The sequence below is a fragment of the Palaemon carinicauda genome, chromosome 44 (assembly GCF_036898095.1).
Source record: "Palaemon carinicauda isolate YSFRI2023 chromosome 44, ASM3689809v2, whole genome shotgun sequence".
In the NCBI taxonomy this organism is placed as follows: Eukaryota; Metazoa; Arthropoda; class Malacostraca; order Decapoda; family Palaemonidae; genus Palaemon; species Palaemon carinicauda.
This window is the reverse complement of record NC_090768.1, coordinates 5,794,022-5,811,521: the sequence shown is the minus strand read 5'-3', so window position 1 is coordinate 5,811,521 and position 17,500 is coordinate 5,794,022. Positions and strand designations below refer to the sequence as shown.

At 33.4% G+C, this 17,500-nt stretch overlaps 1 protein-coding gene across 5 annotated transcripts in view; it reads left to right on the top strand.

Moving 5' to 3' along the window:
* LOC137634315 (uncharacterized) overlaps positions 1–17,500 on the top strand; it is a 220,250-nt gene that overhangs the window by 128,517 nt on the left and 74,233 nt on the right. The window contains exon 1 of one of the 5 annotated variants that reach the window (XM_068366682.1): positions 13,426–13,676. The exons of the other annotated variants lie outside the window; for them this stretch is intronic. Coding sequence (XP_068222783.1) covers positions 13,664–13,676 — 13 coding nt within the window. The 5' untranslated portion in view covers positions 13,426–13,663. Of the gene's footprint in view, positions 1–13,425; positions 13,677–17,500 lie in introns of those variants that run through there. 5 annotated transcript variants of the gene reach the window in all.

The following is a 17,500-nucleotide window of genomic DNA, read 5'->3' as shown; positions in this document are numbered from 1 at the left end:
TATATATGTATATAATATATATAAATATATATATGTATATAATATATATAAATATATATATGTAAATATATATATATATAATATATATATAATATATATATGTATAATATATATATATGTATATATATATATGTATATATATATATATATATATATATATATATGTATATATATATATATATATATATATATATATATATATATATATATATATATATATACCTTTCCGGTCACGCTAAGTGGTATGGCCAGACTTATAACTAATGTCATTCTCCGTTCCTCGGGTAGGGGAGAGAGAGTAGTCATACCCTGATAAGAGGAGTTGTACTTAGGAAAGGGGGAAGGGATGAGATGGGTTGAATTTGTGTGTGCATATCTACCTTAATATTTTGCCGACATTTCTAAGGGGTCGCGTACACTAGTATTATATATTATAGAAACTTTGCCTCAATTTGTTTGTAGTCAACCTCTTTCTACTCTTTTTCCCAAACTACAAATATTTTTGCTCAGGTCATTAGTTACATCTCCTAAACTCCATATTCACTCGATTATATGTATTATCATTGTTCATCTGTTGCCTCATGTTTATTTTATGACTTCCCCTCGTAGTCCTTCATTCCTGACATTTATGCGAATCACAATCCAAAAAAATAGGTAATAACACTAATGAAAGACATTTTCTTTCCGTCGTTGAAGTGGTTTTGTCTCGACCGTAGTTATAATGAGAACCAGGATAATGTAGGCTAGGCTAAGAGCCCCTGTGATTTCTAAATTGTAAGTTATGTTTATTGTCGATGTATACAAGGCTTAGCGGGGCGTCGTTTTACTCCGTCTGATTATCTTTCTCTTCTAATTTAGTCGTGTTTTCTTTTACGACGAAATTTCGTTGTATTGATGTTACAATATATACTGTTTAGCAGGTGTGTTATAAGCGCATAAAGCATATGTCCATTTCAGTTTATTTTATTATAATATTTGGGTTCATAATATAGTATTGCAATTTATTGTATATTTCATCCACGTTGTAGGATTGCGACATGTTTTTATTCATAAAGTGTAAAGCTTAAGTTCATAAGATAATTTGTCCCCGTTTTCAGTTGTGAATTAAGGTGGTTTCTCAAAATGGTATAGGTTCACGTAGCCTTTCCTTTCGGTTCTTGTATTCTTAATTTTCTAACGGGTTTATTTTCTTTATTATCTTATATATATATATATATATATATATATATATATATATAATGTTTATATATATATTATAAAGAACTCTTTACATAGGTTCATATAATATCATTCAATTCCACTCAACATTTATTCATTAAACGAACCAGATTCTTCAAATTCGTCTTTCAAAAGACACGTTCCACTTGAGACATTATCGTAATCAGCTGCCATCCTTCGAGCATTGTGTTTATCCTCATTTCTCCGAGAGACGATTGTATATGTGCGGGTTATTAGCGGTTATGTTATGCTATCATGGGTGGAGATCCGGGGTTAGCTGGTTGGCCAAGTTGGTTTTGTAAATTGTTTCGCCTTTCAGTAGTCCCTTCTTACCGCACCGCCCTTTTTTTAATTTGAGTAAAAGAATAAAATAGGGAAAGTAAACTATAATTAATTTCATACAAGGCTTAGCATCCTTTCTGCTGTCATCATGGGCGGGGCTGATTTTTTTTTTTTTCCCTTTCATTTTCGAATGATTTATGTTATGTTGCCAGCAACATATTTAATATTACTGTACTGCCTACTATTTTTATGCTTTGTAAAGAGTAGTAGAAAAATAGTAAACTCCATCTTATTATATAATCATAGAACTATGAATAATGGTTATTTTTTTTTTGTTTTACTGCTTCATCCCGGCTTATCCTTCTTTATAGCGTATCCAATCTTTTCACCCATTCTCTTGCATCATTTTTCATCATTCTTGGCTTCTTAGATTCGCTTATTACCTGCCCACAGGAAGCCTTTTATTCGGAGGAAATGATTTCGCCTTCGTATTTTTCTTCTTCTTCTTCTTCTTCTTCGCACTTTCGCAAGCACATCGTTGCGGGATTTATGAGGGGAGCTTCGCTGCTATAAACACCTCCTTTTGAGCGATGCCGGACGAGGAAATGAGGAAAAGATTCCTCGTTTTAGAGAGTTCCCTCTCTTGCAACCGCGCTTTCTCTTTCTTTTAAAGATTTACATTTTATTTTTTTTGGTTCGTCTTCTCTCCCATCTATTGTTGAATCCCTTTGGTAATCATTACTGAAGATTCATTTATATACAGTGCAGTTTTTGGTACAGCATTCGACATAATTTTTCCCTATAATGTGTAATAAATAGGTAAATTTCATATTTTCATCCTATTTTCAGACATTATTATTATTATTATTATTATTATTATTATTATTATTATTATTGTTGTTGTTGTTGTTGCTGTTGTTGTAAACATTTGCAAGAGGCGTGAATCCAAAGAGAATATGATCTAACGATGTGCAAAGGTTCCCTTCGGACAAAATAAGATTTCAACCATAATAGCCCTGGCCACATCATTTGACCAGTATATGTCAACCATGGGTTTGAGTTAGTTGACCATGAAGCTGGTAAATTAATTTTATCATCTGCATAATTGATTTAACACACACACACACACACACACACACACACACACAAAAACACTGCCGCCAATGTTGGGCTACCTTATTGAGGCTCTTTGAAAAATGTTTTAGGAACAAAGGATGAGCAAGAGCAACTATCACTAGAAAGAAATAAAAAAGACAAAATATTTGGATTTCACAGTAAATATTTTGCACCATTATTATTCTATATATTTTCATTAGTGTCCTTAAAAAGAATCTGTTCATTTAACTATATAGGGAATTACTGAACTTTCAATAGCCTGTTAATATGAAAATGGCCATTTCTGTTTTATTATATAATGTCCTAAAAGTTTTATTACAAGAGGTTCGGTGTCTCCTTTAGACGAGATTTTGGAACAACAAACGTACAATAGCTTATTTATAATCCCAACTTCTTTCTATTCATTGGACAAGACTGGCTCGCCATCATTACGCAGTAAGCACGTCCAGACAGAATGTACGTGCCGGACTGACTTGAGTATACGATTGTACGCTTGGATGAGTTTTTATACCCCATAGGAATAGAGACAGGGAAGTTGGGAGAGGCGATATTAGACATAACTACAAGATTCCGGTGTATGTTTGGAAGGAAACTGGCGTAGATAGCATGCCTTTAGTGTTGGGACCATTGCCTTCCGATCATCTGTCCACGTCAGGATGCCTGAAAACTTTAAATCAATCAATCAATCAATCATCTGTCCACGCCGTTGCAACATTCTGGCTAAAAATTCTCGCTTCTGCAATAAACATCTTAATTTGTCCTGTTTCTCTCTCCCTCTAGATCCCCTCCCCGCACCCCGGAATCTCTCAAGCTGCGCCACTCCTTCTCTATCGTAATAGATGTTTAAGGTTCATTATTAGAGTAGTTGAAGTCAAAGTAGAGTTTCAAGTGTTCGTTACGTTCGAGCGCCTGTTCTCCACATATATTATACCAACTCGATGGTTGGCTTGCAGCGTAGTGATAAAAGCGTTCGCAGTTGCAGATTACAGTTATCATTGCGTATAAAGAAGATAAATTTCTTATAATAATTTTTCTTTGCGGGTTGCTGGCAGTGCTGGGTAGTGAGAAATAGCTGTCATTTAGCCATTACGGACGCTTCTTTTCGTGTTTTAGGGGACTTGTCGAAAAGATGGTGGAGGCTGTCGAGTGAAATTAGCAGTTTTTCATTGGTGGTCTGTTGTTATGGATATAATCGCGTAAATACCGTCTTGGCGCTGGAAAAAAAGAATGAGATATTTCTGGTTTTATTTATTTCTATCAAATTAAGATAGCTAGACACCGAACTTATATCCATCTAATTTGGATCTTGTTAAAATGAGAAAAAGGTTTACGTTATATGTTTTGCAGTGCTTTTACCCATCAGGTAGGTGTGGCTTCTTAATGTTGTAGATTACTCCAGAGAGATATAGTTTGAAAATTTCACAAGCCCAAAGTAGACGAATAGGAAATTTTCAACTTAATACTCATGACTGTAATACTTTCATACTATTATTGCTTTTATCATTTTAATCTTCGTAAGACCAGGTTACTTTTTATATCTCCATAAAGGAATTTGGTATAATCACTTGGATCCTTTTTTTTTTTGCCAATTTTTGCCAATTTGCAATATAACTGCAATAGTTATCTTTATCATTTAATGTTGATCTAACCCCCTCATTCAGTGTTTGTGTAAACATAAACTAATATATTTAGATATACTATTGCTGTTCCAGGCTACACATACACACAAATATGCTTGCAAAGTATTACTGCCAAGTGTTTGTGCGTTTAGCATGATTTTTCCCTTGACCAGAAATTTTGACTGAAGATCTGCAGAAATGCGTCCAGACGTTGAACCGAAGCTTGATTTACGCAGAAATACTTAGTTCTCGCGAACTCATTTGGGTAAATTGCTTTCCTATTCTCTAATTCAAGTGAGAGTGATGAGGTTATCACCCTCAAAGAGCTCATTTGACGTTGGTGAAGCATGGCGATACCATTGTTAAAAAGAGAATCAAATCAGAGGGATAAAAAAAAAAACGGAATTCGGGAATGATGAAGCACTAAAGAGCTACGATTCAGAAATTGGACGACAGACAAACTTATTTTTTTTTTATTTCTAAAAAAGGATTCTTCCGTGTATTCCGATTTTCAGTTTACTTTCAGATCTTGTTGCTTCATTGCAGTATATTATCAAGTCTGTTGTTAAATTTGCGTTTGCAGTATGTTAAGTATGTACGTTTGCAAGATGACAAAAGAACATATTCACCATAGGTTTAAGATACTCACCACTGATGACTATAATTTTTTTTAATAGATTTTATGTTAAGTTTACCCTTTTTGTTTTTTTATTATGTACGATAATTACATATACATTAATTTGGATTAATCCCCAGCTCATATAATTAAATTTGGACTAATATTGCTCTTTTTTAACCCATGGCAATAAATAATTCAATTATTATGAATACATATTGCATTAAAAGTAGACTTGATTGTCTTGACTCTACGAGAGAAATTTTGGTCATTATAATTCAGATGCTGCTAATAATATTCTCCAAAAAGTGGAATTTTAAACTACGCGTACCCATTAAACATAAATATTTCTCGCATTTTAGTCACCCTAAGCTGGGACTATTTTAATGGAGAAGACAAATAAAAGAGCTTTTCCATTTTTTCGCTTTCAGGGTACAAACGAAAGTGCTGTTTAACAGAACAACAACCATGCTGCCACAAACAGCGCAAGCACAGTACATAAACATTTCTTGAATTTATTACATAATTTTGAAAATTTAGACTCCAAGTTAGAAAACCCTGGCAAAAGATTGTAATACCCTCTCGTATTTATGAGCGGGTTTTTCATATACAGTGATATAGAACGGTTGTAAACGAGTATACTTTTAGTATATTTCTGCTGACTATTGCTTTTGTTTAATCGTCCACTCGTAGGACTTGTTCAGTTTTCCCCTTTATTTTATTTTATCGGCTTTCCCGGAAACAATTTAGCAAATGCTATTAATTTTGAATTGGTGTTCACTTTTTCCTTTGGCTTTTGTGTATTGGTGTGTTCACTTTTTGTTTTAGCTTTTGTCAACGGCTTTGAAAATAATTCAAAAGCTCCGTGTCAGTTCTATAGAATGGACAGTTCCCTGTCTGCGCGCAGTATCTGCTTTTGACTTTACATCTCTCCCTAGCAACCCTTGTGTTTGAATGCATCATATTTCCATTCTTGTTATTTTGAAGTAGGTCGCGGAATAGGTGTTGTAGCATTGTTGCTTTGATGCTGGTGGCTTAAAATCGCTCTCTCTCTCTCTCTCTCTCTCTCTCTCTCTCTCTCTCTCTCTCTCTCTCCTTTGTATCACCGTTTGTTTTTCCTCCTTTTCGTTTTCTCGCTCTGGCATTACATCTTCCGGACCAGCACCCGCTTCAATGTTATCGAAACTGCACACCAATTTTACTCTGATTTTCAGCCCCATTTCAGATAGGAAATTGTTGTTAAGCGTCTCTTTTTCTTGTTTATGCTCTGTTGAAGGTGTTCGTTTTATTTTTGGTCTAGTTAATGGTCTAGTAACATGGCTTACAACTTTCTTTTCTTAATTGTTTTTCCCTTAAATATATCCCCATATATTACTTTTGTAATTTTTAAAACTTGACATGACTAAATGAATGACTTGTATATCTTTAACAAATATTTAAATGTGGGATATGAGATATGATCTCTTAGGTTTTAGGACTAAAACGTGAATTTTCAGATGACTGTTAAGACATGAAATGAAACTTTGCTGTTAACTTCAACGGTGAGTGAAAGTTTGGACAAAACTTCTCCAGTGCCAATAACCATAAGTGTTGTAAATATCGATTAAACACACACACACACACACACACACACACGTATAGGATAGTTTGGTCACTGCCCTGCCAATGGTTCGTTTATAAAGTTTAGTGTTTCTATTTTGTTACATGAGCGGTATGTTGGAAATTTATTTTCTATTTTGTACATTACAAGAACATTTTGCTTGAAATTATTTTCAAACATGGTTTTAGTAATGCTGCGACCTTCAGTATCCCTCATCCCATCTTCCCTTTGATGAAATGTCCGGAAGCCCTTGAAGGATTGACGACTGTAATACGCATGTGTGTAGGCTTCTTTATTTTGTTACTAAAAGGTTGCCTTCTCCATCATAAAGCTCAATACTACACAGTATACTAGAAGTTTTATTCCAGCTATGGTCAGATTGTGGAATAATCTTCGTAATCAGGTAGTTTAGTCGGTGGAACTAAAAAAGTTCAAACTTGCGGTGTACGTTTTAATGGTGAACAAGCTGACATTAAGTTTCTTTTTATAGTTTATATATGAAAGATCTATGATAATGTTGTTGTTATTCTTAAAATATTCAATTTTAATTGTTCAGTACTTCTCTTGCAGTTTATTCATTTCCTTATTTCCTTAACTCGCTGGGTTATTTTTCAAAATTTAAGCCTTTGGGCTAATAGCATTCTGCTCTTCCAACTAGGATCGTAGCTTAGATGATGATGATGATAATAATAATAATAATAATAATGATAATAATAATAATAATAATAATAATAATAAACGTTTAACAGAAAGATCTAAAGATTTAATTAATCTATTACTCATGTTGAAATAAAAATATAAACGATGAGATTCTGAACTTGGTGATTAGTAGATATTGCGAAGACAAAGAAGTCATTGACATCAGCGTCCACCTGTGCCAATAAACCTGACGGATGATCTTGATAAAACTTGTTTTTGGAAGATGTTTACCATGTGGATGGATGTTGGTGGCTATTGGACACTGTGGTATCTCACAAAACATCATTATACACGTGAAAGATAACAGGTAACAGTAAGCTTAGACTCCTAGAAAGGATGTCTGGATAGGGGGGGGGGTGACCTAAGGACCAGGTCTTCACCCTCCATAAACAAATCAATGAGTGGGGTTCTTGTTTCCGCATTTGAAGCACTCTTCAATTAAATCTCAATGGACGTCATTCTTTTTCCCCTTGTTTTGTTCTCTCTCTCTCTCTCTCTCTCTCTCTCTCTCTCTCTCTCTCTCCAGTGTGTTCGTTCCATTTGTCAGGTACTCTCTCTCTCTCTCTCCAGTGTGTTCGTTCCATTTGTCAGGTACTCTCTCTCTCTCTCTCTCTCTCTCTCTCTCTCTCTCTCTCTCTCTTTCTCTCGTTATCGTTCCAGTTGGAAGATAAACTCTCTCTCTCTCTCTCTCTCTCTCTCTCTCTCTCTCTCGTTTTCGTTCCATTTGGCAGATAAACCTTAGTTAATGAGTTGCGTGCGGTTGTGAGCATTTGCCATATCTTTGTACGCGTCGGAAGTAGCTGTAGGTCTGACCCTAAGAATAGAAGAGTAGCTCTGTTCAAGTAACTGTTTTCTTTTCATGGTTCCTGTTTTTTCCCCTCTTTTATCTCCCTCAACCATACTCTCCTCCGCAAGCAGTTCCCCTTGACGTTCAGACCCTTCTCTCCCCAGGGTTGCTCCCCTCGGGATCCTTCTCTTTTGCCTCTCCTTCCACACAGCAGCATCAGTCCCCCCATCTCCCCCTTTTCCCCCCACTCCCTTTTTCTATCTACCTCTCTCTCCCCTCTCCATTCGCTCCCCTTTCTCTCTCCCCGTTGAACTAACACTATCCAGAGGTTAGGCTGTAAAGGGACCGCTGATAGGGACAGATGAAAAGCCATTTTTAGTGTACGACAGACATTTACTCTATCGTAAGAAAACACAGTGTCTTTTCATTTTGAATTAACCTAGTTTCTATGTAAACTGTTTTTATATCCCAATTACCTTTAATTACAAAATAAAGGTATATATCGTAATGAAAGGAACCATTCCGATTCCTGCTTCATTTTCCTTGTTAACACTAACTCAGTTATTATCAGGCCCTGGTTATTTTAACTTCACCTTCGTTAACCTGATGAGAGCCAACATCCTTTACACGGGATACGAGGAGATGCCTGTTTGTTTAGACGTTAGGGCCTTTAATGTTTTTTAAGTCATCGTGGTTGGAGGACCCTTTAGAATGATTCGGCTGTTCATTTCATTTACTTATTTCTAGTTGGTCCGAGGAAAAGGGCAGATGCGTTCTCATTTACTCATACGCACATACATTGTGTGTGAATGTGTGTATGTTGTGTACATATATGAATGTATATATATATATATATATATATATGTATGTATATATGTATATATATATATATGTATATATATATATATGTATATATATATATATATATATATGTATGTATGTGTGTTTCTGTATTTATCCATGCACTCACACACACACACACACACACACACATATATATATATATATATATATATATAAAGGGTTACTGCCGTCAGTAAACCTCACCTGCTGCACTAAAGTTTACTCGTCCAGGTAATAGCTGAGAAGTGTTTTGGTCCGTGTTCTTATATATTGTAATGATAGCATTAAATGCTATATTTTGATTAATGGGTGAATAATTTTTTTTTTTCTGAAGCAGATTAAAAAAGTAATCAAAATGAACTTTGGCTTGGTAAGCATCGTAGATTTTCATGTTTATTTTAATACTTTTGCTTAGAAAGTCTTGTGCTGCGATCCGAACTAGGCATACTTGGACGACCAAAGTGTCTTCTGTTTTTTATTAAATGATTCTGGATGTAACTGAATAATGGTGTAATATTTTTCTCCTACAGTCATCTTTACAATTGATAATCGAGTTCGAAAACAGGACTTTTGGGTAAAGTATATTTTTAAATTCATTGGTTTTTCGTAGCGATGTTTTTAGGATGGATACTTTTATTTCATTAGACGAAGATTAGAAAAAAATAAACAGCTGAAAGTTTTAGGAATATTATATACACTACGGGTTCCGTGAAAAGATGGTGTGACATTGAATAGGATATGAATTCGGGAAGAGACAAGGGGCAATTGCAGTTCCTATTGAAGTATTATATTGTGAATATTATTTGATTGCAAATATTCTAAAGAGAAAGGAAATGGGTGATATTGTAACGAATTAACTTTCACAATTAAATAAGGTAAAAAAAAAGGAACAGAAAATAGGGATATGCTGAGCCATCATTTTGTATAGGAATAAAATAAGGTTGGTCAATACATATTATAAATGAGATAAAGGTAGATGTAGTGCATATAATAGCTTTATCACATTAGGTATAATATGAAATTTATACGACAGAAAAAAAAAAAAAATATGAAGTGTAAGTAATATTTAATCTAAATGAACATCCCGATGTAGACAGAGGTTAAAATCAAACAAGATCCAAGAAAGTTATAAAATGAGAGAGAATGCCACCTCGAATGTATAAAAGTAAGCGCAAGACGGAAAACTTGTGCAATGCACGTAAAGAGGGTGAGTAACGCAGATGAGATTCGCGATTTCTTGGAGGGATACGGGGATTAACATAATAGCATTAGTTATTACGAGGATGGTTGGTGATTTGAAATGATACGTGTCATTCTCATCCTTTTTATTCAACTGTTCGGGTTCAATTGCCGTTTCTCATTATATATATATATATATATATATATATATATATATATATATATTTATATGTATATATATATATGTGTATATATATATATATATATATATATATGTATATATATATATATATATACATATATATACAGTATATATATATATATATATATATATATATATATATATATATATATATATATATATATATATATATATATTACTCTTTCCAGTCACACTCAGTTCTCCCCATCCCTTGGGTAGGGGGTGGGGGGAGTAGTCATAACATGGGGATATTTAGCCGTCATACATACATACATAGAAGCATACAAGTAGGATCTTCAATCTTACAGTTGGTTAGTATTCAATGAATCTGATGAATAATATCACACTCGATGTAAAAATTTTACCAAGCTGATGCGCCACCCCAATTCTTAATATTACAATGGTATACATTTTGACGGAAGACGAATAACTCAAGTTTGTTGTTCTTTCTCTTTTGTTGTTCAAAGCATCTGCTTTGACCCACAGCAGTCTACTATTACAGGGGCAAGTACATCTTTCGATGCGGGAGTTGAGATATGGATTTCACGGTTATTAGGCGAGAGGTCTAGGCTGACTCTTTCTCATATTAATCAGTTTATCGTTGTTTACATTGCGCTTTCTATGAGGCTCCTCAAATGCTATTAATAGTTTTACCTTATTTACTTTGTGCAGTCATTTACACGACCGGAATGAGAGGATATCAGGTACTCTGAAAACTGCAGTTAGGGATTTCAAGTGATATAAACTCCATGTACATTTGAAAAGTCACCGTATCTTTGACATTTGATGGCTGGAGTTTCGTATTGAATATTTGATGGGACTTTCAGCCCAGCCATGTAGAATATCACTGGGCGCATTTGGCGCGAAAGCTTTTAAAATCGAACTTTTATCTCTTGATATTGTAGTTGGTCGGACGATCCTGAGTACGGTTGCCGTACGTTCGAGAGAAATAGACAGCTTCCAGTGTAGAATATCCAACATTTTTTTAGTTGTTCCGAATGGATATTTGAAATGAAACGCGGTGTATAGTATGTTTGGAATTGGTGACACACTCTGCTTAATGCTTCTCTGTCATCCTTTGAAAAAATCTGCAAATAAAAGCGCGTAAAACAAACCTTTATTTTACAGTTTATGTATACAGTTTCTGTATATATATATATATATATATATATATATATATATATATATATATATATATATATATATATATCCCTTTTTGAATGGAGATTCCATACCGTGGTGAAAGGGTTTATGTATCACCATCTTCAGCAAAGCTGTACTAGTCAGGGCCACATATACTAGGTTAGTTTGCTGTGAGCGATCAGACGAAAATCTCCCACCATCACTAATCCATACCGGCTAAACCCTCTGCTTTGTGCTGCAGAGGATAGAAACTGCTATATATGTATGTGTATATATATATATATTAAATGTATATATATGTATGTATGTATATATGTATATATAAAATGTATATATATGTATGTATATATGTATATATATAATGTATATATATGTATGTATATATAGTGTATATATATGTATGTATGTATATATGTATATATGTAATGTATATATTTGTATGCATATATATAATGTATATATATGTATGTATATATATAATGTATATATATATGTATGTATATATATATATATGTATATATATATATATATATATGTATGTATATATATGTATATATATATGTATGTATATATATGTATATATATATATGTATGTATATATATATATGTATATATATATATATGTATGTATATATATGTATGTTTATATATATATGTATGTATATATATATATATATGTATGTATATATATGTATGTTTATATATATATGTATGTATATATAATGTATATATATATATATATATTATATATATATATAATGTATATATATGTATGTATATGTATAATGTATATATATGTATGTAATTATAAATATATATATATATATATATATATATATATATATATATATATATGTTTGTATATATATAATGTATATATATATATATGTATGTATATATGTGTATATAAATACTGCATATATATGTCTATATATATATATATATATATATATATATATATATATATATATATATATATATATATATATATATATATATAAATAGATATACATATTTTTCTGTATATTTTACATTTCCTGTGACATTTAGTGTCTTCAGAGAAAAACAACAGAAGTCAATGCAACATTCCCCTTGCTCTTCAGCAGCGTGTCAAATCCTTCTGTACACGATTTATACATTCAAGGCCCCTTCTTTCTAAAACGTCTTTCGTTTCATATACCCAATTCCTTGTATTTTTCCCTCTTCTCCTAACTGCCTAGTTCTTAGGAGTTGCACACGATTTTAACTAATCTACCGTAGTTCATTCTTGAATCGAAACAATCTGATACAATCTTTCGTCTTTTGTCTATGGTAAACTTGTTACCACTCCTATGTATTTCCACATTTCTCACTATAATTTATCTCGCGCTGCTACCCATACTTCGCAAACCTTTTGACAACTTTAACCCATTCTACACATATACTTCTCTTCTATATATATATATATATATATATATATATATATATATATATATATATATATATATATGTATGTGTATATATATATATATATATATATATATATATATATATATATATATGTATGTATGTGTATATATATATATATATGTATATATATATATGTGTATATATATATATATATATATATATATATATATATATATATATATACATATATAGTGTGTGTGTGTGTATGTATATATATATATGGAATCGTACTAAAGCCTTAGAACATAAGCGAGTTACAACTCTAAATGTCATGGAAAGAATAATGATGGGAATAACACAAAGTGACATCAAAAGAACATCGTGGATACGAGAGATGATGATTGTTGTGTGGACACGTAGAATTTAAATGACAATATATTTAATGCTCTATTAATAATGAAGCTACACAATGTGGTCTCCGATTCCAAGGAATACTAGAAATGTAGAATCAGGAAGTGTGAGAAGTGATAGAAGACCGATGATGAGTAACAGTACTTCTCTCTCTCTCTCTCTCTCTCTCTCTCTCTCTCTCTCTCTCTCTCTCCATTTGGGTTGGCCGGGTACTTGCCGCCTTGTATAAGGGAGGCCCCTATCCCCCATGGTCTCGGGGGAGGGGGAAAGGGGGCCGCTTAGTTCTACACGAGTCAGACTGGGAGTCGAGAGTTCGAGTCTCGTTTCTCGAGCGGCGAGATTTTCTGATCAGTTGTGTTGTAACGTTGGTGGCGTGAGGTCGGATGTAGTGAGGTGTCCGAGTGGCGTCCTTGTGTGGGAACCCTTTGGGTGTTGTCTGTCTGAATGTGAGCTTTGTTACTCTGGGACTTGAAATGTTGCTCGGGGGATTTTATACTAGTCTTGCTCGACATCTCACTCTGTATCGTGGAATGACCTGCCATCCTCTTGATTAGCCAACATGTCACTTTTTGGTAAGTGGAAATTGCACTGTTGTTCATTTATGAACTTGTCCCCTCAATGTCAGAGAGGTGGGAAGCCGTAATAAAATTAATTGGTGTCAGTCAACGTCATATACAAATGGTGTTTTCCTTCCCAAATAAAATTGACCATTTCGTTAGGATGATATTTAGCTTTTGACGTAAATCAAGGGAATGAGACAACCATTAAGTAATTAGGATCCATCCATTAGATGTTTTTGGTGGATCGCATTTGGTGTTGGGAGTGTCCAATTAAATGGGTATCTTGATATTTCCTGATCTCGGTAAAAACTATTAATAGCAGTGGGCTAGGCAAGGTCGCTTCTAGTGATGAACAGGACGGCTCCTCCCATGCCCAATAGTTCAGGTATGAGTAAATCCAACCAATGAGCATTGCCTTGACATTCAGGCGGGGGCACAGAAGCAGCACCCTTTACTAGTAACGTGCCATGCAGTTGAACAGTTATTTTTTTTTTTTTTGCCATAGCTTTCAGATAGGTTTAATGGTTCATTGAGTGTATTTTTATGCTTCTAAATAGGTATTTACCTTTTAAATATGTTACAGTAGTATAGTTTCAGGAGAAAAAATAATAACTGAAATATACAGTTTAACAAAAAGAAGAGAGTGGACTTTAAACAACCATGTTTTATTAGATTGTAGCAAGACGCAGTTAGGTCGTTTTGACAGTTATTATTATTATTATTATTATTATTATGTATTTACAGTAATGTCCTTAATTTTCAAAATTCCTTACCATGGTCAGGTTGAAGGTTCTGACATTGTACATAATTTCTTTAAGAAAAAAAAATACTTGCCATAGTGACCAAAAATTTGATATTTTTTTAAATATAAAAATGTAAACTCATTATTGCATTGTGTAAATGGAGAGAGTTTCAAATTTTATTTGATAATGTAAGCACTGACAATAAAAAATGTTTACGGCGGCCAACGTTTCAAAGTAGTTTGTGATTTTTTCTTTCTTTTATAATAGCACTAGTTCGTAGTTACATGTAAGGCATCCACTTCTCAACCATTTAGTTTAACTTTTTTCGACGTTTTTGTCAATTTTCAATTTTGTTTGACCTGTTTAATGATTAGTAACCACTCGTCCAGCTAAGAATATTAACTAAATAATTGCTTTCAAGAAGCTTCATTATGCTACTTTGTCGCGTCAATTTTAGTAACTCCTTTGTGTTTTGTTTGGATGAGTACATCCAGTTTATGACTACATGACTTAATGGAAAAGAGCTTCTAGTATATACTCATATGTAAATTGAGTTACGTAGTACAACTTGATAGGATTCAGTCTGTCATTCGTATAGTTAATCCGCCTTTGTTAACCTGGGTCACAAGTTTAAGCCAATATAAGTAAAGTACACAATAGCTTGTTTTGTTACGGAAAGAGTGTGTTAATAAACACGTGAATCAGATTGCTTCCTAGTATAGCTACAAAACAGAAATTTCCAAAATGGTAAACTTCCATTGAAAGTGTTAGACTTCCACCCCTCTTGAAGATTGGTCAAGGACACTGCCCGTAAAGAAGACAATCTCGGGCCAAGTAGAACATTCCTCCTCAGTATTTGAATCCTTAGCTTATTGCTGTGCTCATCTAGGCCAAGGATTCTTCACATGACAGATCTGGAGAATATTATCCTAGATTCAAAACCAACGGATATTGCATCATCAAGTTTGGAAGTGGAGCAACCTCACAAAAAGTAGATTACCTAGTTGCAGGGAAAAGGATTAGCTCTTATTAGGCTGAGGCTTGAATTATACGCCATTTACGTTATGGGAAGGCGCAGTTTGTGGGAACGATGGGCCATGAATTAAAAAATTGAGTTTTCTCATCAAAATCATCATAGTTAAACTAAAGTATACAAAAAAATTATTCTGAATTTTCGTTTACTAAAATTAAGCTTACAATTATAGTTTAAATACTGATAATGTACAAGAAAATGTTTTGGTGAAAATGTTGGAAAAACTTATTCGGTTAAAACTATTACTTTTGATAGTTTAAGCTATTAATTTTTTTTGTTTGATTCAGATATTGGAAAGTGAAAGTACTTAAAAATTCCCTTCAAATAGGCATTTATGTGCGACAAAAACTGGAATTTATATGAAACTGTTTAGAAACGTGTTAATTTTCGAGGAATTTCGAAGTTGCAATGGTCAAGAAACTTAATGTAAAGGTTTCATATTTGTATGAGATCCCGTAAGTCAAAACAAGCGTTGATTATATTTTTAATTTTGTATACGTATATTCAAGAAAATGATTAAGTTTCAGAATTGTTAAATCTTTAAGTATAAACTTTTCCTTTTCTTTGCCCCCGTCTCTCTCTCTCTCTCTCTCTCTCTCTCTCTCTCTCTCTCTCTCTCTCTCTCTCTCTCTCTCAAATATATTACATAATTTATATATATATATATATATATATATATATATACATACCTATGCAAATATGATATATATATATATATATATATATATATATATATATATATATATATATATATATATATATATATTGTGTGGATGATTTCCATTACCAAACTTATTTTCTTCGGCCTCCCCTTTGTTAATCCTTTCCTCTCTTTTTTTTCCTTCCGAAGTTAAACAGGTACAGAGGAAGTACTCGAAAGTTTGGGCCCCATTTTTTGCTGCATTGTTTATGCACCCTTTCTTTTTTCATCACTGCCAGTTCCAAATTTTTATTGCAACTTTTATATCCCTTTCATATTCTATTAGAATTTTACCGTTTGTGAATAAATTATGGAAATTTCTTCAGAAATTTAATTTAGATTATAATTAAAGCCGCCTCGCTGGCTCTGATATTCTTTTTTTTATGTTGCTTGTCAAACAACTTTCTCTCGGGTGAAATTAGAAGGTAGACCTTTATAAATGGAAATTGAATGGCTTTAGGTTTAAAGCTCCACAACCAATAGATTCATTTTATCCTTAGTATCTCTCTCTCTCTCTCTCTCTCTCTCTCTCTCTCTCTCTCTCTCTCTCTCTCTCATAAATATATCTGTGCTTTCATCGATTTAATTTATAGCGATCATGTCTGTGTCTTGTGCATGAATCTCACTTCCTTTGTTTTCTTGTAATTGTTTATTTTTATGTCGGAGTAAGGTTGCATTCATTTAGTTCCACTTTCTCTTCTTAGTTTTCTTCGTTGCCTCACTTTTTCTTTAACCCGAGTTTGTCCACTCCCTACTTAATATCTAAACATAGCTTTCGAAAACATCCCTATTGTTCCGTAAGTCTCGCATATAAAAGTGATGTTGTCAGGGTAATCTCCTCCTCCAGGTGACAATGATCTGTAATTACAAGACACAAAATGAAGCGTGCGACCTGTTCTGCAGACGTTTATCGGGGCAAGGTCAAGAGCGGCTGGTGTTTTAAATGAAGGAGACGTGGTTAAAGTATGACGCGTTTTGTTACCGACACCCTTATTATATATGTTTGCGGGGGCATTAAAGTGACGTTTGTTTCAAACAAAAGAAGGTTCTTGTAGGAATTATAGAGTAGAAAGAATTTACTAGATGGATGGATGTAAATGCTCAGTAAAAGTATCCGGTTTCATGTTTACTGTAGAATTATTTTTGATTACACATTTCACCCCGTTAATTACCTTACTCCTGAGCTACAGCCTCAATTTACGAATGTGCAGCAGTTTAAAATGCAGCTGTGTCGTGAGGATGGGTAATGTAGTTTTCTATTTAAAGTGTAATGTTCCTACATTTGAACGACTGCATCGCTGCACAATTTTCCCCGAAATATGGAAAGGGAACGGACTTAAGGAGCATTCTTTGATGGATT